General features: G+C 40.6%; 2 protein-coding genes across 16 annotated transcripts in view; both read right to left on the minus strand.

Moving 5' to 3' along the window:
- The window catches only part of SPTAN1 (spectrin alpha, non-erythrocytic 1), a 53,171-nt gene extending 40,491 nt beyond the window's left edge, over positions 1-12,680 (minus strand). For 6 of the 13 annotated variants that reach the window (XM_026059604.1, XM_026059602.1, XM_026059607.1 and 3 more), the window contains exons 1-4: positions 4,015-4,254; positions 3,263-3,388; positions 1,697-1,765; positions 563-703 (exon numbers count right to left, since the gene is read on the minus strand). In XM_026059604.1, the coding sequence (XP_025915389.1) occupies positions 563-703; positions 1,697-1,765; positions 3,263-3,388; positions 4,015-4,251 (573 nt within the window). In that variant the 5' untranslated portion in view covers positions 4,252-4,254. Of the gene's footprint in view, positions 1-562; positions 704-1,696; positions 1,766-3,262; positions 3,389-4,014; positions 4,255-12,575 lie in introns of those variants that run through there. The other 7 variants (XM_026059612.1, XM_026059611.1, XM_026059608.1 and 4 more) reach the window with 2 other exon arrangements.
- A 1,222-nt stretch (positions 12,681-13,902) lies between these two features.
- Positions 13,903-27,498, minus strand: GLE1 (GLE1, RNA export mediator). Of its 3 annotated transcripts, XM_026059702.1 has the most exons (16): positions 27,333-27,498; positions 26,832-27,059; positions 25,690-25,815; positions 25,317-25,465; positions 24,910-24,970; positions 23,940-24,194; positions 22,936-23,164; positions 22,212-22,327; positions 21,072-21,141; positions 20,580-20,722; positions 19,509-19,699; positions 18,874-19,003; positions 18,446-18,550; positions 17,226-17,308; positions 17,008-17,071; positions 15,862-16,019 (listed from the first exon to the last, which is right to left on the minus strand). In XM_026059702.1, exons 1-16 carry the CDS (start codon positions 27,426-27,428, stop codon positions 15,951-15,953), a joined length of 2,115 nt encoding a protein of 704 aa, XP_025915487.1. In that variant the 5' UTR covers positions 27,429-27,498; the 3' UTR covers positions 15,862-15,950. The 3 variants fall into 3 exon arrangements, with proteins under 3 accessions (XP_025915486.1, XP_025915487.1, XP_025915488.1); XM_026059701.1 differs by lacking the exon at positions 17,008-17,071 and having other exon boundaries at positions 13,903-16,019; XM_026059703.1 differs by lacking the exons at positions 15,862-16,019; positions 17,008-17,071 and having other exon boundaries at positions 18,446-18,569.
- Positions 27,499-27,532: the final 34 nt, after the last annotated feature.

A 27,532-nucleotide genomic window follows, 5' to 3' on the forward strand; every position in this document is an offset into this window, starting at 1 on the left:
GATCATTTTGTGGCTTTTTTACTCAATATTGTGGTTTGTGGTCTGTTTCTTCAGAGTTCAAAGAAGTCAAAAGCAAACAGTTCTCTTGCAGGAAATGTCCTTACAACGTATATCTAAAGATATTCCAATCATATGTAATTATGTACACACTGTTTGGTGGCTAGGCTGGTCGCTTTCCAACAGCTCATTTAAAACATTTATTACAAAAAATTGTTTTTACATGCTATAGATTTCACCTAACAGGAAACTTGGTTACAATTACTATGAGAAATATGAAGGTCTCCTTAAAGCAAAGGAGGGAATTGATTATGTTTAATTATGCTCTCCAAATACCAATTTCTCTCTTACTCAGTCTAATACCTTTTTTTGTGGCTGCAAAAGAAAGAATAATGGTTTGCATATCTATTGCTTATACAATACAAATAACCTCAATAAAATGTGTATCCACATTCAAGAGCTCTCTGGTGACTACCTGAACTACAGCAAAAATGTTGATAAAAAATTTCCACGCAGTAAGTCAAATTTCCCGTCAAAAATACAGTAAAGGCAGATAATAATATACCTTGTCATTGATCCAGTCCAAGACATCTTCACATTCTCTTAAGTACTGCACCAGCTTTTGGGCTTGCAACAATTTGACTCCCTTCTCTCTCATTTTTTCCAGTAGTAATTCCCATAGTCGGTGAAGCTCCTGCAGTCGAGTCTAGAATGATAGGATGTTGATATTAAATCCTGTTTCAAGGAAGATTACATTTTGCAGAGCAGTTATATTCCCTGTCCTTAAACTTTGGGAAAAATCTCCTTTGAATGTTCCTAAACCTTACTTTAGACAAAGGGTGGACAAACCACATAGCAGTTTCATCTCCAGTCATTAGCTTTCAAAGGATATAAGATGATATAACAGAGGAGTAGAACACACAAGTTGGAAATCACTGAACTGAGTATTTAAACACTTGTTGTTAGTTAATGAAGCTATCAAATAGTTATGTTTACATAACTATTTATGGGGTAAACATTTTGAGATAAAATTGATTATAATTCTATGCTAGAGTGAAGTTAGACAAAAAACTGCTGCTATCCCCATCAAATGCTCATTCTTTTAAATGGAAGTCAACTCCCGATAAGCGAGTCTTCTCTCCATTTTTGGATTTATTTTTATTTAAGACCACACATTATGTTTCAAGTCAAACCTGTACCACTTTACAATATTTGCTAACCATTTCTCTTAGCACTAGTCAGTTAACATATTTAGTCAACACTATTGAGTAATATAATACTGAAACACTAGGAGCAATTACTAGTTTTAACACTGAGTCTCTCTGGCTGCACTCTGCCTTCCAAAACATCTGGGAGAGACCATAAACCTTACAGACGATTAGAAAAAAAAACTACACTCCCACACAGACACACAACTTGCAAAACAGGAAAGAATCTGCTCCACCCATCATCTATAATGCTTCGCACATCGAGATCTGAAACTTGAAAGTCATGCTAGAGAAGCTTTTGAACATCTAACATGGGCGGGCACTTATTTCATCTATTTAGAAAGTTCAATTATGTAGGTTTCAAGGAAAGAAACAGCTCACACCACTCGAATTCCCAGCACTGCCCCAAATCATAGCGCAAACTGTCGGCAATGGAAGAAAGCACACATTGCAAAGGAAAGTTGCACTGCACAGCCAGAAGTTTCACCTACTCGTATGTGGCACCCAACTTGGGTAGCAGTTACTATTGGACGCTGTGCAGTCCTGTATGGCGTGAAAGACTAAACCGTTAAAAGACAAATTACCACTCAGAACATGAATAAGAACTTACATTGAAGAGCAGAGCCAAGACACAAGATTATTAAGAGCACCCAACTGAAAACATTTTTCCCATCTGCAGTACTGATTACATGATCAAAATGCACTTGCACAATGAGATTTCTAAAATAAGGATTAGTTTAGAGTGCTTTATTACATGATGCATAAAAAAACATTTCTGCTTTTGTTAGTCACCACCCTTTTCTTATATTCAATGAAATAAAGTATCAGTGAGTTTGATAATCACCACAAAAATATCACAGGAGTCCTCTTTTTGGGAAGTTATACAAGCTCACATCCAAGTCTTGTAAAGGAAAGAGCTTTAAACAACTTTAAAACACTTTTTTGCATTAAAGAAAATGCAGCTATAACCAATACTGAGACAACTTACCAAGGGCCCAGAAACAGATTTAAGAAAATGAGTCCTAGAAAAGAAGTTGATGGAAGGAAAATAAAAATAACCATATACTAGTGAGGTGTGTGTGTGTGTGTCTGTGTAAAGCATCCCCAGGAATAGGAAAGAAACACTAATTTGTCTAGAGAAAAATGAGAATAAATAAGAGAAGGGGTAAGGGCAATTGTCAAGTTAAGTCGTCAATTAAAATTTCTAGCTTATTTGGACTTTTTAAAATAGTGAGTCATCCAAATTTGGTCAAATATAAACTTATCTAGTGTAGCAGCAAAGATTTTTTTTAAACAGAATTGTCATTGCATTACACAGGTCAGGAGATTCTAAGAGAAGGGGAGGAAAAAACAAAACAAAACAAAAAAACCCAACAATAGATCTCATGAGGATTTGAAGAAAGCTTATTTCCTGCTGTCATGGAAGTAGCTGTCCTAAGAGATGTTTACAGCTGGATAAACCGAGCAGGGAGAGTACAGTACTTAGAGGTCTTAGAAAAGCTGAGGAACACAAACTCAAGGAGAATCAGATGTATGGCCAGTACAATTCAAACAAAATGTTAAAATCACCAAAGATGTGATCTGGGTTACAGTTTGGGAACAGAAATAAGATCTTTGAAGTTTATTGACGTGGCTGCTTGTATTACCCATAATGATACAAGCAAAAAATGTAGCGCCCAAGACCCCTGACACGGGGCCTTGCGAATTTGCTGCTTCTTGATAGTGTGATGTCTTGGGAAGAACCACAAGTAGAATTCATCATTTGACCTGTACTTTTCAACATGTTATTGAATTACTGACAATTTTCCAGTCCAAGTTCCCGGACTCTGTAGGCAGATATTTCGTTTAAGAATCGGTTCCAAAAAAAGATATGAACTAGGTGCTCAGTGAAAGAGAAAAATACCTGTAAGTTTTACAAATACAAGTTCTCCCGTGATTTTACTAATCAAATACCTGTAGAATTTAAAGAGCGTTTTAAAATTTAGAGTTATCCATATCATCCACACAAATTGTTGAAGGAAAAAAAACTTAAGAGGCAAAAAAGTTTTAAAACTCACTCTTATGGTTTCTGATGCAAAATGCCCCTCATTAATCATCTGATTTCCAGTCTCATCCAGTTTAACGATAGCCCCTGAATTGGCCTGAACCTCAGCTTCAAAGGCTTGGTGCTTCTGTAGCTTCCCCTAAAAGTAAAACATCAAAGAACGTGACTAAGGTTTGGTGCACAGCCCTCCTCCACATTTCCCAGCATTAAAGTTTAAGTGCATTTCATGCAAAGATTTAGTACCAACTCAAACAAACAAGAAAATAGCACAGCTAAAATCATAGCTGTACCATATGCTTCACAGGTGGATTCAAACATCCCAATTTTAGTTAGTTCATTATTGTGTTTGCTCTTTTACTTCAGAGCGTTCAAACATTTGGGAGCCCATTCAGTTAGTCCCACCCACACAAGTTAATTTTCTACAAACATCTTTTTTTTGTGGAAACAATAAGAATTAATTCACGTTGATTTATAGAGCTAAAGTGCCCAACAAATTCTAGAAATAAACAAGGCTGGTTTTTCACTACATTGCGCTGAGTAACTTTTTGCATGCTGATTTAGTGTCTAATCCATTATTTGAAATATTCCAATCATATCAGCAAAGAAGTCAGGCTTTTGAAGAACACTTTGCAGGTCCATGGGTATTTGCATCCATGTCTCTTCATCACTCTCCATTCAAGGTCCACTTGAGCATTTGTTCTGTCTACTCTAGTTGACCTGATATGCCTTAATTGTATAAAAACATAAAACGGGAGTAGGACTTACCTGTAAATTGCTTGGGTCTTTGTAATTTTCATCAGATGCTATCTGGAGTTTCTCTTGGATCCATTTTTCAAGCTCATCTGCATCACGCTGGAAAAACTGGAATCGATAGGAATCTTCAAGTTTTTGGCGCCTTAGAGAAGATAGTTCCTTGAACCTGTGGTAACGGTCCAAAACTTGCTGGCGCCTTTCTTGGATATCTTCTGCTGTTTCCAACACTTTTACACCGCTTGGATCCATTTTCTGAAAGCCAAAAAAAACTCAGTTAACATTTGGCTTGTAATATAAAACAAAAGTAGCGTAGGAAGAGATCTGTGCAAGAAAAGCCTGTTTTCTAAACTCACATGTAGTTTACTCAAGTCTTACTCTGTGCATGTGTGCGTGCGCGTGTGTGTGCACGTGTACATGGACAAATATAAAAACATGCTTCTAGCAAAAAAAATCATGAGAAAGGAAATACTTACAAAGGCGTTTAGCATCTACTTGTTTTGTAAAATATGGTTGTGGCCTATCTATCCCGCAATACAAATGCCATGTCATCTCAAACTGCAGCATGCAAGTGTCTAATACAAATTTAAAAATATGTGTGTGTGTATATATAAAAATATATCTCATACAAATGCAGGAAATCTGGAAATATTTTATTTAAAATTGTGGTTTTAGAAAAACTTCAAGAAGAATATTACTGTTGTTTAAGAACAGCTAATTGCTCTGTACAGGTATGCATATGTGTGTGTGCATATAGATATATACGTACATGTGTGTGTGCGTGTATCCTCTCTGTTCTCTCAAAGTTATAAAGTAAACCTGTCACTCCCTACATAATCTTTCAAAAGCCAATACAGCATGCTCACATAGACCCCTTAAAAAAACGAAAAGGAATTTAAAGAGCATTCTGTATAACTAATGATCCTTCTCTGACCACTGACTGAAAATCCTCTTGCATTGCTTTATACATTAAAAAAATTGTTATTGCTACCATAGACAGCAAAGAAATGACTACTGTTCTGCTTCATCTACTTTCTAACAGAAGTGTAATAACCTTTAATTTTCAGTTCTTAAACTTTCAAAGACAATTTGATTTTCAATGAGACACCTATGCATTAGAACAGAGTTGTAACACAAATTGAAAACAGTATTCGTTATTGTCATTGGAGTTTGAATATTTACTTGTTTAACGCACTATGCACATCAAGAAGCTGTTGCAACAAATATTCTGTGCTGGAACAATTAGACAATTAATGCCTTGATGTACAAGTGTTTACATGTATAGCTCACTACTTTTATTATAAATTCGGTAAGCATCAAGCTGAATGTAAGCTTCAATCATATCAATAATAAAAAAGAAACCAAGTGTAACTGCATATCGAGAAAGATGGGCAATCTCTAAAACGTGCTGTTAAACAAGAAACTGTTATTTAGTCGCTAGCTGCACACTTTAATTAGACACCTATCTTGCACAATTCTGTGAAAAATTCCGTTGATTGGGAAACTATCTATATGCTTGTGTTTTCTGTTTGGATCCCGGCACTTGCAAAGGGACCATCTGATAGAAAGGAACATACGGGGGCGAATTTGCACATTCCAGAGCTCTCTTCCCGTAGTCACACCCTGCAACAGGACAGCCATCTCAGCAGCAGTTGTTACTCCAGTGAACTCTGAGCCCCAACTGCATTGCGGCAGTTTAAGGAAGGAAAGAAAACTCAGCCGTGTTTTCTCATCCAAGCCTGGGCGTTTCATTCACTACTGTCAGGAGAGGGCAAGGCAAAAACCGCCTGTGTGGACTGTGTTATATCAATGAAGTCCAAGTTTCACCTGACAGCGGTACCAAAGGCTACACTCGATTAGCATACTTTAATATTTAAAGATCAAAATCCTGAATGTAACTTGAGCTCAGCTACAGATTCACTTTCCTAAGAAACTAGCTGTTTTTTTCAACGCTGTTTCAAACATAACCTTTTCCCTCCAGAAAGATAGCAAGTGAGTAAAATATGACTAAGTTATGGCTAAAAACCTCCTTTTCTGTGCTGTTACATTGTGTCTGGATTTGGCCAAGATTTATTTATTTATTTATTAAATTGTGTTCACGAAGAACAAAGCTGCAGATAGTCTAAATGCATTATGCAGCCATATCCTACCTCTCTGTTTACTCTGGTTATCTACGTTACTGGAAAAAATGAAACCCTAGTTAGTCTTTGGAACACAGTAAAATCTTTTGCTGTCAACTTACATTTCACTATTAGAAATGTCCTCCACAGTCCAAATAATTAAAAATATATATCTATATATTATTTACAAATAGAAGACATTTTGTAATGGCCTCTTGCCATGCAATCTGGCTCATCTTTCTGCTGGAATTTGTTAAAAGAAAGACTCTTTTTATAACTACAGTAAGTCGAGCCAGTCAATTGTAAAAGAAGTGCTTTGGTCTAGCAATAATAGACTGTTCTTTCCTGCAGCAGATCAGCTGACGTCAGCAAGTCTGTGCTCTGCCAAAACGCGATCAGCAGTCACTAGGGAGCTCTGAACTCAAAAGTCATCGATGCTGCAGAATGATGCAGTCTGTATCCAATGCTTTCGTGCTACAACTGCAGTACCCCTCTCAAAATGAAGTCATCCCCAACACGTTTCTAAAGCTTCGCGGTTCGCTTACATCATTAAGAGGCATCGACCTTCCTCTACGACGCACCGCTGCCACCCTACCGCGAGGACCCCTACCAAGAAGTTAGGCTTTATGCTTTCAGCGTGAAAAATGCTGTTTAAATTCAGATGCACGTGAACACCCGGGCTGTGCCGGGTAACGGGCTCCGGCGCGGGCCGCGGGCGCAGCGCCATTCCCCACCTCGCTGCCGCGGGCGGCCCCTCCCGGCGCAGCCTGCGCCCAGCCGATAAGGTCAGGCCCAGCGAAAGTTCCAGGCTGCGCAGGGAGGCTGAACTAACGGGGCTGTTTCCTACCGAAAACCTCGGCCTGCCACGGAGCTACGACATTACCCCCAAAAGACGTCTCCAAACCAGCACACCTGCCTTAACTGCTTCGAAGGGAATTGCCATGACGTTTTTATGTTGTAAAACTAACTTTAGAAAACTGCTAATCAGCTTGAGTCTATCTAAAAAAAAAAACCAACAAAAACCAAAATCAATCAGCAGTGCTCCTTTGCACTATTCCATTGGGGTGGTGGTTTTACCAAAAACATCAAAAAGTGGAATACAATTTGGGAGGTGAACAAAACAAAACAAAAAAGACTTATCTATTAATCTATTACTCTCACCCTTCAATACAAAATGCCCACCTTCCCCAGAAAAATTATATAAAAGGTACGCTGGACTTTTGAATGGGAATATACAGCTGCGGATATTTAAAGACACCGCAGTGCAACAACGATGATGTCAGCAACATCATTCAAGTTCAGAAAACAGTTGTATCAAGGGGGGGTTAAATAGGAATTGCAGCGACGCTGTCAGGGCAGACACACATCGGATCTGCCAGCATTTCCCTTACCAAAACATGTTTTCAGGAATTTAAAAACTTGAACGCAAAAGACGTCAAGTGCTATATAGAAGATTTTGGCATATTTTTAAAACAATTACACAAAGCTTAAAGAATTAAACTACTCTGCCTGACAAGCAATCAGATATCAGTATATAAAGATCACTATCTTAATATGTAGTAAAATAATGACGTTTACTCGAAACAAGTCCTGACGCGTTATGCGTGTTCAGCATACGTGCTCCTAGCAATACCCTGTAATATGAGTAATATTCCTCCTCCTGCTTCCCAAACATGCACACACAGAGCAACTTGATGCACTTTTTTCCGCTCATCAATATTAGGCACCGTAAGCCCTGTCAAAAGGGCACTTAACTCGGATATTGGCTACTCTCTCTTGCCTCCCTCTTTGAGGGAGAATATGAATTGCCGATTTTTTTTTGTTTTTTTAAGCAAAAGAGCTTGAATTCTAACACTGGATATGAAAATAATCTTTATAAGGAAAGAACAGAGGAAAAAAAATAGCATACACTTCTCCGACTTTCATTTGCTCCATTCACAGCTTCCTCAAAACGCTAGATAAGAAGTAAGCCGCTATGTCCGTCTCAAGCACGGAAACACCATTACTGCCTGGTTTAGTGCTCAGTTTGCACCAGTACTTCAGATAAATAAAACAGCGCTTCTGAAAAGTACCCATAGCAGGGACACTAGCTCCTGGTGTTACAAAGGGAATTGCAAGAGCATATTGTGTTACAAAGAAGTAACTGAAGGGTATTGTATCATATACCATATACTACATATTTTAAATGCTACTGAGAAGAAATTAATAACCAGTAATTTTGTTTGTTATAAATTAAAATCAAAAATAAAGAAATCTCAATGGTGGAATATCTGCAGCAAAACCCTAGGTCCAAATACTCCTGGTTACTGTTAAGAAAAGTCACCTAAAGACTCAAAGCAATATAAAAACCCAAGATGTGTTGAAGTCACCGGTTAATGCTATACGTTCATACAAACTAACCACAGAGCAGGTAAAATTCAAACATGTCCCAAAATCTATGGATTTATTACAGGGACACAAGAAACTACAGCAATCAAAAAGTGTAAATTACATGTGAATTAAGCAGGCTGCAAAGCTAGTGATTTATGCTGATTTGAGGGTTTGTGCACAGCCTTAACTAAGTACTTGTGAAATATGGAAGATCATTAAGTGTATTCATTTTTAGGCACTTACTTTTTTAATTTTAATTCTACTAGTCACATAAGAGCACCTAAGTTGATGAAGCTGTATAACACAGCTAAATTGCCTATCTAAATTTGATGCCTTTATGTACAAGTTTTTTTGGTTTTAGTTTGTTTTTAATATCACCCCAGACCTTTGATGAAACTACGCAGAGCTGGCAGGGACTGCACTCTGCACTGAAGCTCCTGAGAAAGCAAATTACCTTGACTGCATTGCAGAAATCCAAAGCTTACAAATAACGTGATACTGTACAATTAACCCCAGCGCTTTCCATTCCTACCATCTTTCACTATAGTTTTAATTGTAGTATAGACATTTATATTACTATTATTTCAAAATAAAATCTAGCTGCCTGTATTATCCAACTAAAGTTTGATGCATCCATCCTACTTATTTTACCATCATTGAACGGAAAACTCTACAGATGCAGGAACAGGTATCCAAATTTAAATGTATAATGTTCTACAGTGTAAGCCATATCGTGGTCAATTTTTAGAAGCTATAACTAAGAAGATATCACTCAAGAACTCTTTAAAGCAAAAAATCTCTTAGAAGAAAATCAATCCACATCAACAGCTGATCATACTGAACTATAACTACAAAATGTTCACACATCATGCATCACAGAAAGGAATTGGGAAATCTGAAGTATTAGAGGAAAGACAGATCAGAATCAACACTGAAGTATAAATAAAGCATCTGCTACATTTTTGTGCCCTATACAGTTCAAATTCTCAGATGAATGGCTTTTTGTTACAAATGGGTCACTGCAATAAAGGCAGGCAAATAAATAAGCGATGACACTTCATGCATTACGTAAAATACCTGGACTTTGACTTTACGAAACGATGACAACATGATGAAGGAATGCAGAGTCTAAAAGGGAGGGGGAAATCAAGATAACATTTAACTAACTACTAGGTAAGGACATAGTTTAATTTTTCTTCTTCCTCTTCAAAATACATATTCAGTCACAGCACACACTTCACACCGTCCTTTTGGTTCCTCACCACATATAACGATCTGGAGTTACTGTTACACAAGCTATTGTGAGAGGCAGACTTCCCCATGGAAAAAGGTTAAAATTATCAGCAGTAAAACTTAATTAAAACTGACATTGGTACGTACTAACCTTTCCAGTTAATTTAAAAATATAGTATCGTAATCTGAAGGTCGAAACAAAAAGTAAAGTTATCTGGACTTGGCAAATGACACTTCTTGCTACAGAGTAATAAAATAGGGTGGCTTAATTTAAAGACACAAACAAATTTAATGAGAAGGTTTTAAATATAAATATCTACAAAGACATTCGCATTCAATTATCATGTTAAAAAAGAACAAGTAGCAGTTGTGACAGAAATATTTTTTGAGATGGATCGTTATGTAGCTGGCAACAGCCAAGTAGACCTAACGCACTGAATTTTTAAGATGAAAAATTCCTTGCATCCCTAACCGCATTTTCCCCATGAGTACACTGCAATTCCTGAGACAGTTTGTGGGCAACTGCAGTTACGTGTCTTTGCGCTTGCTGAAGCTAGTGCATATCTACCGTGGCATTTGCATAGCTTAATGTGGATCGGTTGCAGCAGCGAGAAGGCAGCTTGCCACTTTATTTGATCCATGGTCAGCAACAGGAGCACATTGCTGGACTACACTTGGCAATCACCATCAACAGCATCTGCAGTCTGCTCCACCCCATTTTTCTGCTGCCTACACTCCAGGGACGAATGGAAAAAACAAACTCCTACGCTATACTACCATGCAGAGGAGAAGAGGGAGAAATTCACATTATTTCCCCCGATATAGGGGAAGCAATTCCCCTAAAATGCAATGTATTTATGAATAAAACAATTACAACCATATAAATACACTAAAAAGGTTAAATTAAGGCAACAAAGAGACTAAGTTATTTGCATTAAATTACTAGGGTCAGTTATAAACGTAAAAGTTGAGAATTAAGAATTGTGCACCAAGAGGTATCATCCTCTCCTAAAGGGTTTAAAGCTTCTCCTTCCTTTCTTGTATGCAGGAGAAAATCGTAAATAAGGCTTTAAGGATACTCTTTGACATTCTAGATTTTTGTTATTGTTGCTATCCTTTTTTTTTAAACAAACACAAATATGCTTGCTTAAATTCACCAGTCAAGGAGCTCATGAAGGATAACATCCAAATTTGATTAAAAACAACAGCAAAAAAAAGAGATAGCCCACTGAACCTCAGTGCGATCTATGCAGATGTACAATTTCTTTTCCAACAGGAATGGAAATAAATTACTTCATGTGAACAATGTAACCTGCTACCCTGTTTCAAGTATTTTATACAGCTTAATGATTCCATTACTGTGGTTATGGATCCTGCACACAATGCAGCAGAAAGCTTCCTATTTTCAACCTCTTTGTTCATTATTTTCTGTGCACAATTTATAAATAATGACAAATGGAGATTTCATGGAAAAACTGATATGCTAATTGCATTTAAATGCATAAAGGCACACAAAGTGATTTAATATTTGTTTTGAACAAATCTGAAACCCCGACTGAGGCCTTTCAGAGAACGCAGTCATCAGAATCTTCTGGCACTTCGCTGCAAACAGAAAGCTTAACAAGAATTTTCCCAGAAAGATACAGGACCATTTCAGGCTCTTTTTTCCTAACGTGTTCATTCGCCATCTCCAGACAACTGCTGTTCAGAACCTGTTTAAATATGTATGAGAGACTGCTCAACAGTCACGTACATTTTAAAGACTGGAAAACGCAGCTATTTTATCATAAAACAGCTACTAAAAATCCCGAACTGGGAACACAGGCGAGCCGAAAAACGTACAGTGATAACGCTTGTGTTTTTCCTTAAATATCAGGGCAAACGATCAGCGCATTGGTACGTATTTATGACCCATCGACGTAGATTTATATCGTTCTAAGCAGGTTAAGCTCTACGGAGGCAATAAATAAGAGAAATGTGCGGCTGTCGTGTCTTTGGCTTTTGTCAAAAGGAAGAACAGGCTCTTCCCCAGGGGAACAAGCGCCGCTTCTCTCACGGAGGAGCCCGGCGCTCGCCCTGCGCACCGAAGCGGCACACGCAAGACGACGGGTCGCCAGGGCTGATTTCAGGGATTCCTGCCAGCCTCTTCCCGCCGGGCTGGCCGGTGCCGGTGGGGGAAGCTATTTACGCGTCCGTCACCGCGCGGGGACGCCTGTCTCCCGGGGGAGAGGGCTCTCCATCCCCCCTTTCCTCCCCCCCTCTCCGCACACACTTTGCTGCGTCTCCTGACCTTGGGCAGGGCTGCGCCGGCGAAGGCGCCGGGAAGCCATTGCTGTGCAACGGGTCCCCGCCGCCGCCGCCGCCCGCCCCGCGCGGTTTTACCTCAGGAGGGAGGCAGCGCTTCGCCGCCGGGGGGAAAAGGAGGCGACGGGCGAGGCGGGTGCCTGCGGCTCCTTCCGCACGGCCGCAGATTCGCCGTCGCTGTTATCCGCCCGCCCGTCTATCCCCTCCCCAGGGCGCTGAATGAAATTCCGGCCGCGGCCCCGAGCTGCCCAGGGCGGAGCCCGCCGCCCCTCCCCCCTCCCCGAGAAAGACCCCGGGCGGCGGCGAGGCGGCCGCCCGCGATAACAAACCCCAGGGCAGAAGCCGCGGCTGCCGGGGCAGGGCGGCCTCAGCGCCGCGGCGCCCGCAGCCTCCGCCGCCGCCGCGGGAGCGCGCGCGCCCCTACACCTGTCTCCGCAGCGGCGGCGGCAGCGGCGGGGGGGCTCTATCTACCCGAGCGCGGCCGGATAAAGGCGAAGCGCGGCCCTCGGCCGCCCCCGAGCGCGGCGCCCCCCGAGCCCGCCGCCTCACCGGGTCGGTGCGAAGGGTCCTGCCCGGCCGGCTCCGCGCCCTCCGCCCCTCCGATAAGGACGCAGCGCGCCGCCCGCGCCGGCCTTTTTATAATGTGGCCGGAGGTGACGTCAGCGCCGCAGAACGGTCTCCCGGCTGGCGGAAAGAGCCGAAGAGCTTCGGAAAGGATCGGTGGCGGCGAGGGGGGGCGGGGGGCGGGGGGCGGGGAGGGGAGGGCTCCACCCACCCGAGCCCGGGAGCAGGCCGGCGGCTGCCGAACGCACGAAGCGGCGCATGCGGCGCCAGCGCCTGCAGACGGAGCGAGCCGAAGGGTTCCGGGAAGAGCCGAGAGGTTCCGGAAAGAGCCGAGGGGCGGGGCGGGGTGATACGGGGTGAAGCCGGCGGGGAGCGAGGGGCGAGCGGGGGGGACCCGCTGCACCGACGCTGGTGCACGGAACGGGGGGAGCCTGGGGTGCCCCCTCGGCACATGCAAAAATTCAAGGCAGCACCTGGAAAATCATTTAAAATAGCACTGCAGCATGGAAGCAGTTTTGATTTTCTGCTCCCCCTTTTTTTCCCCCTAGCTGGGTTCAGTTTTCTGCCCTTGAAACATTTAGCTGATGGAGAGGCAAAGAGATCATAGATTTTAAAAATTTAAATCAATGAGCCAGACTCGGACTTTGGACATAAAGCAGCTGCCTCACCCATTTTACGTTTTATATAAAGTGCATGCAATGTCAAAATGACAAGCTTGACAAGGACATAACATCAGAAGGGTACGAATGCTTGTACCAGTCCAAAGCAATCTATTTTTAAAAAGCCAGTGCATCAGTTCAAAAGAAAATAAGCCTTTAGCATACAGGAGATGTTTAAAATAGTCACCCCGAAGTAGGTTTACTCCAATTTCCCTTTAAAATGTTTTTAAAGGCCTGGTAAGACAGCTAAAATAATATCTTCATGGGTCCAACACAGCGAGTGGGTTTTCATGATTTTTGAGTTAATAACACTTCTTTTATTCAAGTACTTAAATGGAAGAAACACTTCCACTGCCCTTGCAGCAGAACCTGTAGGACTGCCTGGGACTGCTGTCTCTAAGGAGGAGTATGAGTCACAGCAAGTTTAATGCATCTGGGCCCAAATACAGTTTTTTCACATCTGAGATGCTCCCACTTGCCATATTTGAAATGAATATGCCTATGAAAATAGATCATTTTAATACATGCATGCATAAGACCCTATTTCCACTGCATCTCCATACTGCCAATTGGCTAACATCCCAAACTACCAAAATGACGAACGCAGTAATAGGAGCCAACCATCAGTTCAAGCAGAAGATACAACCTTGAGCTACATCTAAAAATATTTTTATTATGATCTTTTTGCAACCGCATTCATTATTCAATAAAAAATTTCTTATTAAAGCTTTTGAAATTGATATATCAGTGTCCCTTACAGAGGCAGAGAAGGATACTATGCTTACATTACTTATAAAAATACATACTTACATTCCCCCCCCAAAATGTAAAAAGCCTCAGACAGCTATAAAGCCTGAAAGCAGAAAGCTCTTGTGTCTTGTATATGATCAAATCGCATTCCTTGTTTTGGAACAGGCAGACAATTGTTTATAACAGACAGCACCAATTACTATCTCGGTTCAGTAAGTCTCTGACAAAACCGTAGATATGCAAGATGTAATTAAGACATCTCAGCTCAGTATAAAACAAGCTGCAAATTTTCAAAGATATTAAGGGAAGTTGTACCACTGAGGTATTAGCTGGTCAAAGAATAACGGAAGGAGTTTTCCAGCATCCTAGCACAATCAGCAATAATGCTCGTCTAATGAATTCCAGAGCCAGGTTACAAAATAGATACATTACTATGAATTAAATTTATTTACCAATTTTAAATTTGAGCAACTTCCTACGGTTTAAGGTTTTAAAGGTCTGAATTCTTAAGTACATATGTCATAACCTTTTCTCAGAGATTCCAAAGTCTATATAAAAAGTGAAATCGGATTCTTATATGGCCCACAATTTCTACAATTTCAAATTGTAAAGTCTCTAGTACAAACAAAATTGATCTGGTAAAAAAAACAAAAAAGGATAATTCTGACTTGCAAGTGTTTCACAAAAAACAGGCATTGAGCTCTAGAACTTGGAAGCAAATTTTCACATCTTGGAGGCCAGCAGAATAGCTCAAAAGCAACGCATCCACGAATTAAGCACAAATCTCCCTCCACCTTGTTCCCTCTAATACCCATCTTCTGCATTCACCAGGGAGCCACAGATTTGCTTGACCTCCATCTTTAATAGCTACAGAAAAACAAGCTGCATCAGCTTCAGGTTAAAAATTAAACTTAGTATTGATTTAAACATATTTCTAGAATGAACTATTCTCAGAATAATTCACCATTGGTACAAAAGTATTACAGTACTTGATACATAAAATGCCATAACATTGATAAGGAAGAAATCCATTTACATAAGAAAGCCCTTATAAAACTATTAAGCGCTTCACCTCAGACAATCCAAGCATACAACTTCCACCTCAAACAACGGCAGAACATCAGCAACGTAGAAAATGACAGAATGAACGGTTTCCCCACTTTTTTTTTTTAATTTAATAAAATGGATTATAAGCTTCCATCCATGTGATGGATAATGAACACAGAATTTCTGTAATTTCAGGAACTCCACTCTTCCCCCATACAGTTATATATGCAAAGCTTTTTAAAATAGCGCGCCTAGCTCTCTTAATTTAAGTATATTGCCTCTTGGAGCAAAGTTAACATCCAACAGAGGTGCAAGTCAACACTGTTAGGCCAAATACCTTTACCAGTCTCTGGGGCTTTAAGATGTTCTTGCAACATACTTCTGCACAGGATGTCAACATAGTTAAAACTGAATTATAAAAACTAGACATATTAAATACAAAAAATAAAGTTTTACCAGTAAGTTTCTGAGACTGATTACGATCTTAAGACTTCGTAAGGCCTTGAGGTATTTCCACTTCCATGAACAGACTAGCACTGAGCAAAATTTCAATCCAAGAGAGTCTTTAAACTCTGAGGCCCAACAGAGAAGACAATCATAATACTATATTTAAGGTATCTTCCTCATGTTTAAACATATGAGGGAAAAATCTATTTCCATAATTTACTGTACAAAAACTTATAAAAATCCAATGCAAAGGGTAACTTCCGATTATTTTCAACAAATTAAAGAGTTACTGGTGTTCTGCCCAACATTAAAACTTGATGAAACAAACATTAACACATTGATTGAATATACTCTCACCTTCCCTCTAAATACACATAATTTTATTTTGCCCCTACATGTAAACAGGAAGCCAGGTCTGAAAGTGCTGACATCCAGGGCGGAAGAAACATGAACTGATTTATGACCTCCAAAAGGAAGGATGCAGAGATCCCTTTGGTAACGGAATTTCCTTCTGCTGTAGACATTTCTGGCGAAGACAGGGACAGAAAACACAACGGAAAAGAAACATGTGTCTTAGAACTAGCAGTAGCATTTTCAAACAATATGAAGAAATTATCCTAGAAATCTCTGTACCCACCAACGTGGAAACAGTGAAATGCAAGTATACAGGAATTTTTGTCGTTCTTAAATATTTCTCAGGGGAAGAGCAAAATGCAAGGTATTAATCAAGTCTGTCTGTCTGAAATTTATCACTGACTGAAAGAATTTGAACAAGGAGTTAGATCAAAGTGTTGCCAAACAATTAAAAAAGGTATTTTAAACAGAAACGTGAAACTTCGAGATGAAGAGGCGAAATACATACAGAATAACCTAAATTCCAATTGTTTTATAGTTTACCATTTCTTCTCAGGAGTTTTGACAGTTCTGCAAGCATTCGAAGTATCGCTAGTAAAGCATATTAAAACTAATTTTAAAATGAAAGTACAAACTCTGAAGCTATCGTATTTTAATATCACAATTTAAGTCAACATTCACAAAGCAATTTAAATAATTGAAGTATTTTATGGCTTTGTAAACTTTCTTTAAAAAGAGACCTATGTAGAATACAGCGCTAAATAGAGGCTACAAAGAGCAGTTCAAAACGCCTGCTTCCTTGTATACCTGCCCAGAACGGATAGCACAAAACCAAGCATCATTTTCCGACGAAAATGAGCTGTTACAGAAGCAACACAGCAGAATCCCTCTCCACCTTTACGTCTGCTCTCACTGCAACCGGTTTTCCCTGAGAAAGTTACACGTGACGTAGGAAAGAAAGGAGATGTTGGATATCATAACTACCATCAAGATTAAGTGAACTCAATAATCAAAAAGTCATAAAAAAAGCAGGTTACATCACAGTCACAGGTCTGGACTATCAGGTATGCTGCAAGCAGCACCGGCCTCATTATCCAAATGATGCGTATACCAAAGGGAGGAAAAAAGAAAAGCTTGGAAGACTGAAGAAATTGCTTTACCTCCAAGAACTGCTTGAAACGCATTAAAGAGCCCATTTGTCCAGAGCTGGTAATTGCTTCAATCCTGCAAAAAGATCAGCATGTTCCAAAAGGTACTTAGAAATTCGGGGTCGATTTACAAGGGGGGCGGGGGAAGGCAGAAGAGTCATTTAAGAGCAAACACTCATAATAAGAAGAAAAACAAAGATTATTCACTTTCCTAACAACAGATATCCTACCTTGGGAAATAGTCTTCTCGGATAAGCAACATCATTTTCCAGAACTGGACCTGATACTGTTTCATGAGGGCGTTGCCACACACCTATGGTACAGAAATCCACAAAGACCAGATTCCAGAACTGGCTCTCAGACTTGCATGGCAACTTCAACAAATCTGTTCACTTTCAACCACTTAGGTTTTAAAATGTCTGGATAAAATATTTTAAAAATACACCTATACCTACCATAAAGCAAGCAAAGCCTGTAAATTACAGTATTACTAACACAATCACCTTGTCTTCTTATTGACCATGCAGAGGTCACTGACACCAATTTTACGTTATTCTTCCTCTCAATCCAGTCTCCCTTCAAAAATAACAGCCTTCCTTAATACCGTTTGCTAGCACATACTGTGGTCATTTCCCCGTCTTGATTACTGCAGTATGGATTCATCAACTTTCTCCATGCAGTCAATTTACAGGAAAATTTACAACCTCAATTTAGACTACCTCAAACTTCACCACTACTTGCTGAATCCTTATGGTGTATTTCACTTTCTACTTTTTTCATTTCTTCTTCTAAAATTCTTCAGAAGACATTTGATAAGCACAGAAGTTACTTGTATTTGACAATGTTTCTCTTCCCTGACTTCAGCCTTTAACTTTGGCTTTTATTTAACACAACCCTATATCCTAGGATATAGATTAATATATAATCAAGCTCTGCCCCCTTTAACATGAAAAAATTCATCCTGTTTTATCACGTAATTCAGGCGGGAAGGCCTCAGCACCTAGTGTTCTGCATTGCATCCTACAAACCGATACCAAGCGATTAGCAGACCTTAAACTTACAGGACTGCGTAACTAAAATACCAATAACCTTACATAGGAACAAATATAACAACAGAAGTTGCACTTGCTCTGAGTAAACTTCATTTTTTTTTAAATCATTCAGCTCCAAAACTATAATTGGAAGAAGCTGAAAATATTCATATTCCTTTGTGAAGAGATATGGATAAGTTAAAGAAACTACTGTTAAAAATTACAAACGAATCTCACCTCAGTCGGCAATCTCAGACACCGAAATATCACCAATTTAGATACCTTTAACCACCAGTAATCTACTTTACTAACTTGTCACAGAAAACAAGCAAGACCCCCCGACCCCAAGCTTGTTTGCTTATGTACACTTTTTAATGTTCTGCTGCTGCTAAGCAGGCTCATGCTAGGACATCATTTACCTCCAGAAAATCAAAGAGAAGCGTAGCTGTCACATCTGCCAGAGGCTCCATATTCAACATCTGAGCAAGCCAGCGCCATCCATGGTTCAGCCCATGAGGATGGGCCTACAAAGCAAAAAACCCCCTATCACTTGTTTTATAACTTGCAAAATGCTGTTCTCAAAACAGAAATTTTCCAGTTTACTTTCTCCTTTATGAAGTTATTTTACAATAGCCTTATACAAAACTTGATTGTTAGGAAATATAAAGGAAGTAAGTAAAGGGCTACACTACAAATTAGTTTGCTTTTGCATTGCTTTATTGATTATGGTTATGATCATCTCCCTTCAAATATATTGTCAGCTGGTTTAAGTTTACCAAACTTCAACTGCAAATCATGTTTACAATACATTTAACAGTAATAGTAATGAAGCCACACACACACATACCCCTTGTCTGTTCCCATAAGGCCACCGGAGCTGAATGATAGCAGCATAAAGACGAATCATTCCTGACATCCGTTTAAGGAAATTATCTTGCTGTTCTGTCTTAGAATCCTTAACTTGATATCCAAGCATCCTAAGTATTAAAAAATGTCCCAGTATTAGTCGAGCAGAACATATTCACTTGTGTCCCTGAAGTTCTCAACTTACATTGAAGTCAATCATACCGAGAATAAGAATTCTCCAGAACCATGCAAGAATATTGCAAAGGTTGATCATTACACTCTGGATCATACATTCCACTATTTTGTACCACATCAGAATCTTCAGATTCTGTACTGGACACTTCAACTTGAATCAAGCTGTTTCTATGGGTATCAACTGTTCTTTGAGAAGGACAAGGAAGAAGAAACAAAAGAGCATCCATTACCCCTAAAAACACTTCCATAGCTGAAGGACACAGCATCCTCCAAGGGTGCAGGGTCAGGGGAGCTGCACACTTGTGAGTGAATCTCCAGAGTCTATGCCAGCATGTCACTGTGCCTAAGTAATTAAAGATGGGGAAAAGTGGAGTTCACTCAGGAGAAGACAGTCTTTGCCCTTGCAGAGTTCATGTTGAAGGACTCTGCTAAGAAAGTTACCTCTGATACTCTTCCAAAGAAGTCCCATCTTTGAATGCAGGGTAAAACGGCACAGAGTAGGGGCACTTTTTGTGCAGATGAGCTAAAATGAGGTCTCCGACTCGAGGGTGTATTTCCCAGATTCCTGAAGCCACCACAGCAATTGGGAAAGCTGCCTCATGGTGAGAAGCTACTTCTTCTTCTCCTTGATTCTGGGGAAGGGGAGAGGGAAAAGTCAGTCCCCACCCCTGCAAGACATTTCTCAGACAACAATTTTTTTTTTTTTTTTTTTTTTTTGTATTTAGCCTCTACTAAAGGCTCCGTGACTATGTAGCCACCCACAGAAAGGCTGATAAGACCTATGTCCTCAGCTGCCACAGAGAAGGATGCCAATAAACTTCTGCTCAGGACATAAAAAACGGGAGTTAGCAGCCACAGGCACAAGGTACGAGGCTCCACAGATCTTTTCACTCCAAACAATCATTTTCAAATGCTCACAAATCAGTGCCATTTTTACTCCATGGGCTAGTTTTTGCATATATTTTGTCAGTGCAGGAACAAAAGTAAGTCTCAAACAGTTCAAATTTGGCAAAAATAATAGAAAAAATACTGCCAACTTCAAAAAGCAACTTCAAACAATGGCACTTTCTTTTTTGGGAGGTGCTAAGTACACGACAGGGACAGAAGCTTGCCTGCTGGAGCTTAGCAGTGTTTTTTTCCCCCCAGTTCTGCCAATATGCAAGGTTCTGAGCACATGTACAATTTTGTGCTAGATCATAAATTAACTAACAATCTGTTTTCTACTAACGATGTACTTAGCTATTTAAGAATAAGTCTGGAATTTAGAATAGTTCTGCCTCCTAGAAAAGATGAAACAGCATGGGAGGTGGGGTAGAGAAGGGAAAGAGAAAAAAAAGTTCTTTCATTTCTTTATCCAAAAGGCATTTCCTCTAATCAATATGACCATTAACACTTAACACATGCAAGCTAAGCTCCTAGTAATTTTGTTCTTAGTAGTAAGAGACAGGACAATATCCAAAAGAAAAAAGTACTAGCTGCCTTCACCCCTCAATAAAGAGAACAATTACTCACCACAAATTTCTCCGCAAGTTTGTAATAAACAAAATCCAGACCCTGTGGATGCTGAGTCACTGATACAGTTCGCCCTCCGCTCTGAACAGACTTTCCAGAGAGCAGGTTATTGATCTTGTCAAATATCTCTCTTAGTTGAGAGCCTGTGAATACATCAAAAACGCAGAGAGACAGAAGATTAGGAAACCGCTGACGAGCCTTAGGCAGATCACATCATCTTCACAAAAACTAGACCAACATGCTGAAGAGCAAGGCACCTCAGACAGCTTGTTTGCTACATCTCATTAAAGAAAACGCATCATGATGAAGCAAGATGCCTCTAAGGGAGGCAACAGACCTTCAAAACGTAAGCAAACATTATGCTGCAAAGGCTTGAACTGTAGGTAGACTGGCTTTCTGGTGTAGGTGTAATACAGAAATATCAGCTGCATTGGGTCCTACTAAAACCATTGCAGGAAACTGCATCTCAATAGTTCTCGGTGTTCTCCTGACCTGCTATACTAGAGATCTGGCTCACAGGGATCGTAGCTGCTTTCTGCAAGTCCATTTTAATCTTCTTCACCTGCAGAAGAACATAAAATACTGTTGAAAATTTTACAGACAAGAGACCTGATCAAGAAGCAGATTTTCATAGGGATGATACATGTCTTGTGGACCAAATTCTGAAAGGAAGAATTCAGGCCTAAATCCTGCCTGATCTTAAGAGGAATTAAACCCACTCAAAATACTACGCAGTCTATTCCTCACAGAACTGAGGTCAAGATGTTCATCTCTGGAATAGCTAAGATTTAATTTAACATTTATTTGTACCTTGAAGACCTGCAACATAATGAGTACAAAACCCTCATGGAGACAAGAAGATGCCAGGTTCTTGTACACACAATTTTTAAGAGCTAAAGAAGCCTCCAAAAGGACAAAAAGAGACAGGCAGTTTAGTCTGGCCTCAAGGAAGATCTACTGTTTTTTCACACATATGTGATGTCCTGGGAGGGCAAGATTGAATGCACAGTATCTAACAGGTTTTGTTTCATTTGCATTCTGAATAGATGTTCAAGCCTTCAATGAATATGGATTATTCTGCTGTGGAATGTATGATAAATGAAAATAACTAAGAAATATTAGGAAACAGTAGGACACAGTGAATGTTCAGAACCCACTGTTTAACATTTTTCTCTCTCAAGGTTTTAGTAATATTAAGATACAAAGGACTCAGTAAACCAACTTGACAAAAAAATTCCCACAAAGAATGAATTATAAATGAAAATGAGAAACAGAAGAGTTCTGAAAAGTATTCCACTAGAGGTAGCACACACCATTGTTTTTTAAGATTGTATAGCAGCCTAACCAGATTACTTGTCTTCTACGGTTTCAAACTGCACAATCCCCAAAACAGGCTAGAATTCTGCTCGATAGCACCTTTCGGAAAGTCTGCTCACCCACTGGAAGAAACTGATTTTTTCAACAGACGATTAAAACATTTCTTCTTGATTATTACTCTGACAGTTTGGATGAGCAGACTATTAATAGAGGCTGCTAAGTCAGAATTTTTGTCTTTGTTTTTAGTGAAAGCTGTCCTCCTTCCGCTGGAGATGAGTATAACCACTCTTCAACAGGATTATCGTTTGTTCATACCTCATTGTTGTCTTTGCAGTTGCTGATTGCACTGAAGGAAGCAATGCACTGGTCAGCAGCATCTTGAAGCTGCTGGTACCACTGCATGGTACTTTCTTCTGCTTTAACTTGAAGTCCTAGTATTAAAAAAGAAATGGCAGAAGACTAAGAAAGCCCCAGAACACTAGAAAACCTAAAAGAAAACTTAGAAAAGTTGGAAAGAACCAACAGCTACAAGCATTTTTTTTTTCTTTCCAGAATTCAGTTTAGAAAGTTATAGTTATAAATTAACTACAATTTTGCAAACTACACAGGAGTCCCTGTTTTTCAGCCCAGTAGCTTATATATGTAGAATTTCTGGACTTAAAATATGACCAAAAAGGAAGCTATTTCAGTGATCTGTCCCTGTATGTTTGTGGTACCATGCAGGATCCATCTACACTTGCAAGAAGCCACACTGTTATTTTCTAGTATTCTACTATACTGCATACTGTCTAGGAAGAGCAGTTTTTGCTCCAGTTAACACAGTCAGTTTACACTGCGTCAGTGTCCTTGATAAAGTTTGCTGCCAGCAGTTCCATACCCATTTTGCTAGTTGTACTAAAAAAGTGAAGGCTACCAGAAGGTATGTCATCACACCAGTAAGATTATGAAGTAGGAGTTAGCCTAAACAGCAAAACAGGGTGTAATAAGGAGGGAATGGAAAGGAAAGAAAAGAAAAGGAAAAAAGGAGGCCTTCACCAACCTTCCTTCTGCTGCTTTCCCCCTGAATGCTGTGCAGGGGCAGGAGTCTGAGCTGTCATCTGCTCTTTTTTCAGTAACTCTTTCTGCTTCTCTCTCTCCTCCTCTTCATCTTTCCTCTTTTTTTCTTCCACAGCAGCAGCGATTTCTTGCTGCATGCTGGATATCAACCCTCGCATCTCCTGCAGTGCTCGTTCAGTATTGGCCACATCTGCTTGAGTAGGGAAGCCTCTCTATCAGGAATCAGAAAAGGCAACATAACATCAATCTTTAGCCCTGCTACACATAGGCCAAGAGGAAGAGCAAGGAGCTGTTAAAGCATTAGCCTTTAGGTAGTCCAGGAACCAACTATACATTTCATCATCTTTGGCGAAAAGACCTTTTCCTCATTTATTTGTACACAAGGATAATCATAATAGGGTCTTAGTCCATGGCTAGTCCTCACAAGATTTAGGACAACAAAGATGAGTAGCACCCTTTCCCATATATAATGGAACCCCAATGCAAAGTCCAGACTGCTTCCTCTGCAGGAAGACAGCTGTGACACACTGGAACAGAAGATGAGCCTTATTATAGTGTTTAATTTTTAAGTTCTGTGTTCCACTTTTAGTAGAGAAAAACTGTCAAGGAAATCTAGTTACTGGAAAAAGCTTGGAAGTCTAGCAGTGTCACAGTGCATTCAGTATTCCTCTTGAACAAATTACAGACCACTCCAATTTCATGGCTGTCTCCAAACAGAACTCTACAGCATCAATAGTTTACAGTATTTTAATATTCAGTCTTCCTCCTGTAGAAATTCTCATATATTTTTATAAGCCATTTTCAAGGGAACAGCTAGAGTGCAACGGAAAAGAATTCTCCTTTGAAATTAGCTGCTTTATAGGAAGCACATCTAAAAATTTTTCTGTGACAACTTCTTATTTAATGGCCTCATAACAAGATACCTTTGAAGACAACTCCAGGAAGTTTTAAAAAGCAATGACAACCAAAGTCAAAATCAGCCCCCACCTCACTAGTGGTGCGGATGAGTCCTGACACCAGCCCACAGATCTGGTTGCCACGATTACTGTACACAGAAAGATCAATTCTTGGCAGGTCCTTGTGTTTATAATTGGGATCAATCTGCTGGTTAAGCTGCAGCACCTCCTCCTGGATAGAATAAAGGCGACGCAATCTTTCCTGGCCTTCTTCCTTACGCAAACGCTCCAGCTCCTCCTGACGCTGCCTCTGCTGCTCTGCCTCGCGTAGTTTTAGGTTTAATACCTGGGGAGAGAAAGACAAAACAGAAACAAAATACTTAAAATAACTCCAGATCTTTCCTGCTTCCATGAAGAGAAGCTGCATGTAATCTGTTCCCCAGTCCTGGTTTGAATTCCCAGCACAGAAGTACCAGAGAGCCTGCAATAGTATGACCGACAAATTTTGCTGCCTAGAGCATCCATGGAGTCACAGAACAGGAGAAAAACAGATTCAGAAGAAATCTTAGACTGTTTGATATCCTAGAAGCCAGGATAATACAAAACACAAAAGTATTTTCAAGTTCTCTCAAAGAAAGCAGCAGACAAAGCTGTAAGGATATGCACAAGAACATCAGAACGCTCTATATAAGAGAGAAAAGAGTCTGTCACTACAGAAGTAGTAAAGGTAAACTAACCTCTAAAGAATAAAGCCTTATCCTTTAAAGACAATGTCTTGACTGGTCATACATTGAGAGCAAAGCCCTAGTTCAAGCGCGAACATCAGCAAACTTTGAACGGAAATGTTAGTCCACAGGTAAAGGCTCCACTGTTGTGCTCCTACAACGCACGTGCCTTTACTGTATTTCCACAATGAGGCAGCAGGTGTCTAGGACAGCACCAGAAAATACATTCTCACTCCAGGGATGTTAGATATATGGAGGCATAAATCAATTAGTCTTTCCAGTTCCCACTGAGCAGTCACTCTCTCTTATGAAAGAGAACCCTTACAAGTCTCCGACCTTTGCTCTGTGTCGATGTTCTTCTTTCAACTTCTCTTGCTGTCCCTGAGCTTCCTTGGAGCTAAAATACACATAAAGATAGAAGGGGATTATTATATTCAAGACATGAAGAAAACAAAATACAAACACATGCAAGTTACTTTTAAGCTAAGCTAAAAGAATGTTAACTGTCAGATAAATACAATCTTCCTCTAACCATTGAAACCTCAGAAGTAGCCAGAGATCTACTCTGAAAGGCTAACAGTAACGGGATAGTTAATGTAAGAAAAGCAGCAGATGAGATTTTTGAGCATCAGTGACTAGGGCAGATTGTCAGGCCCAAGAACTAACCCTCACTTTGATTAAACTCTGAAAGCAAGAGTCAGCTATACCATTTTAAAGATACTACATATTAGAGCTAATCTCACCTCTTCTCCATTACTTCCCGCAGATCTTGGAATTCCTGATGCTGCTTTAGCTCCTTCAGTTCATCAAAGCGCTTCAGTTGTTCACTGGCCAGGTCATACACTGCCCTCACCATCTGCTCTTGCTGCTCCTGACGTTGCCTTAGCCCCTCCTGCAGATTGCAAAAATACCAGAAACAACAATGTAGTAATCACTGGAATTTACACAGAAGGAAATACAAATGAAATAGCTCAAAGTGGGCTATTTCTGTAGCCCACTTGTGGTTATCCGAAACCACAGAGTAAATAACTGTCCTGCTACTTCTACCAGAGCGTTGTTACATTTCATTATACAGCTCTCCTATGACTCGCATACTCCCTCACTCATTCTTTTTACCTTTCCTTTCAACCTGTGTATCTCTTCATACATCCGAATATAGCCTTCGACTTCTGTAACTTTAGACGGCAGAACATTTGGAAAGACTTCTTGATCCGTTTCCAACAGACTGAGATCTTCATTTCCCTGCACAGTCAGTGTATGAGCAAAAATCAGTGACTGATTATAATATCGGAAACTTATGAAGGAAACCAGGTAAATCAAGTCTCTTAAACTGCACGTTATTTACAGAGAAACGGACAAAAGAGTCAACCACCATACAACTCTTTAGAGTAGTCATATACCCCATTAGTGCAGTCTCCAAATTTTGAGCATCCTCAAAGAGACACCAAGAGCCTATGGGGCCTTCACAAAGGCAACTGTAACCTAGAGAGGCCAGATTTCCCAGGGTCCCTCTAACGTCAATGAGAGTGTTATGCTGAAGGAATCCAAGAGAGGTTTCTACTTTGAATTTATTGTTTAGGAAGAGCCTTCAGCCTCTCTACCATAACTTTTATCATGTCTTGCTGCCTCATTAAGATGGTTTCCTCACAAGATATTTCATAAGTCTAAATGGAGCCAAAAGGATGCAAAGCTGTTTAAGCTCAATACCACTGTTATGCAATTAAACCATCATTTAATACGTAACAAAATACATTTGTTTCCCTCTCAGATGTTTCATCAACTTCATTATGTTCACAACTGAACTGCTTGCAGTCCAATTTCCTTCCATTTTGCCTTATAAAAGAAAGTTGTAACACACCTAAATCATTAAAAGACTCCAGAGAACAGGCAGAAGAGAACCCAAGGAGTACTCAAAGACTTTCTCAACAGGTCTGATCCTACTCTGTAGCCTTATTTTTCCTTATGGATGAAGCCCATGCTAATAAGCCATATAGCTATACTGTTCCAACTAAGTTTTTCTTAGTTACCATGAAAAAGAGTTTGCTTTTGGCCTACTATGAAACATTACTATACCAAGATCTTAATATTCCCAATCTCATTGTCTCCTGGTTAAGCTAAAAAAAAAAGCCAAAGCTGAGCACATTTTCTCCACAAACAAATTAACAGACCACCAAACGATCTTTATCAGACACTTTACAGCAACAAGCTGGCATAATTTTTCCTATAGCTGCTCACACACGGGCCAGTTAGACAGCTACCTTTACTGCACATGGCATTGCAGATGAAAGCGGTGAAAAACCCTGCTGGCCAGCAGGAGAAACGGCCTTCTCAAGAGAAGAAGTCTGGTCGGAGTGAGGAGTGGATTTTTTGGGTGTCGAACTTCTGGAGGGGGCCGTTTCTGGGGCTGATTGCCCGACCACTCTGTCCAGGACCCAGCCGGCGTAGGAGGAGAGCATCAGCGGGGCCATGCAGCCTTCCAAAATATCCTAAGGAACGCAGAGAACGTTCTCCGTGAACACGCAAAGCACCAGGAAAGCAACGAGGCATTAACAGCTTAATAAACAAGCAGATACTGGAAGCGTGTGCGCAGGTCAGCAGGTGCTTCGTAACCCCAGCTCCAGCGCCCCGTTCCCTACCTTCGGGGGCGGCAGGACCCCGCTCCTGCGACCCCCCGGCCGAACCCTTCGCTGTTTTACCAGCGCGAACGAGCCGGGAAGCGGGGAGGCCGAGCCGCCCGCCCGCCCGGAGCGAGCCCTCACCTCGTCGCGGAGCCAGTGGCGGCAGTAGCTCAGCTGGCCCTTGCTGGAGGTGCGCAGGGCCGCCAGGGTCTCCCAGCGGAGCCGCCCCGGCTGCATGGCGGCCAGCTTCCCACAGCAACGGCAACGGCAACGGCAACGGCCGCGCCAGGCGGCGGCAGCACCTCGCCCCGCCCTTCCGCTTCCGGGGCGCCGCCGGCCGC

The sequence above is a fragment of the Apteryx rowi genome, unplaced genomic scaffold (assembly GCF_003343035.1).
Source record: "Apteryx rowi isolate R43461 unplaced genomic scaffold, aptRow1 scaffold_16, whole genome shotgun sequence".
NCBI lineage: Eukaryota > Metazoa > Chordata > Aves > Apterygiformes > Apterygidae > Apteryx > Apteryx rowi.

What these genes read in the sequence shown, in the direction of transcription:
- GLE1 (XM_026059701.1), bottom strand. Translation starts at nt 27,428, where the DNA reads ATGCAGCCGGGGCGGCTCCGCTGGGAGACCCTGGCGGCCCTGCGCACC. An exon ending in CGGGAAGTAATGGAGAAGAG is followed by an intron (nt 24,971 to 25,316) that starts GTGAGATTAGCT and finishes TGTGTATTTTAG; the next exon opens with CTCCAAGGAAGCTCAGGGAC. An exon ending in GGGAAAGCAGCAGAAGGAAG is followed by an intron (nt 22,328 to 22,935) that starts GTTGGTGAAGGC and finishes TTTTAATACTAG; the next exon opens with GACTTCAAGTTAAAGCAGAA.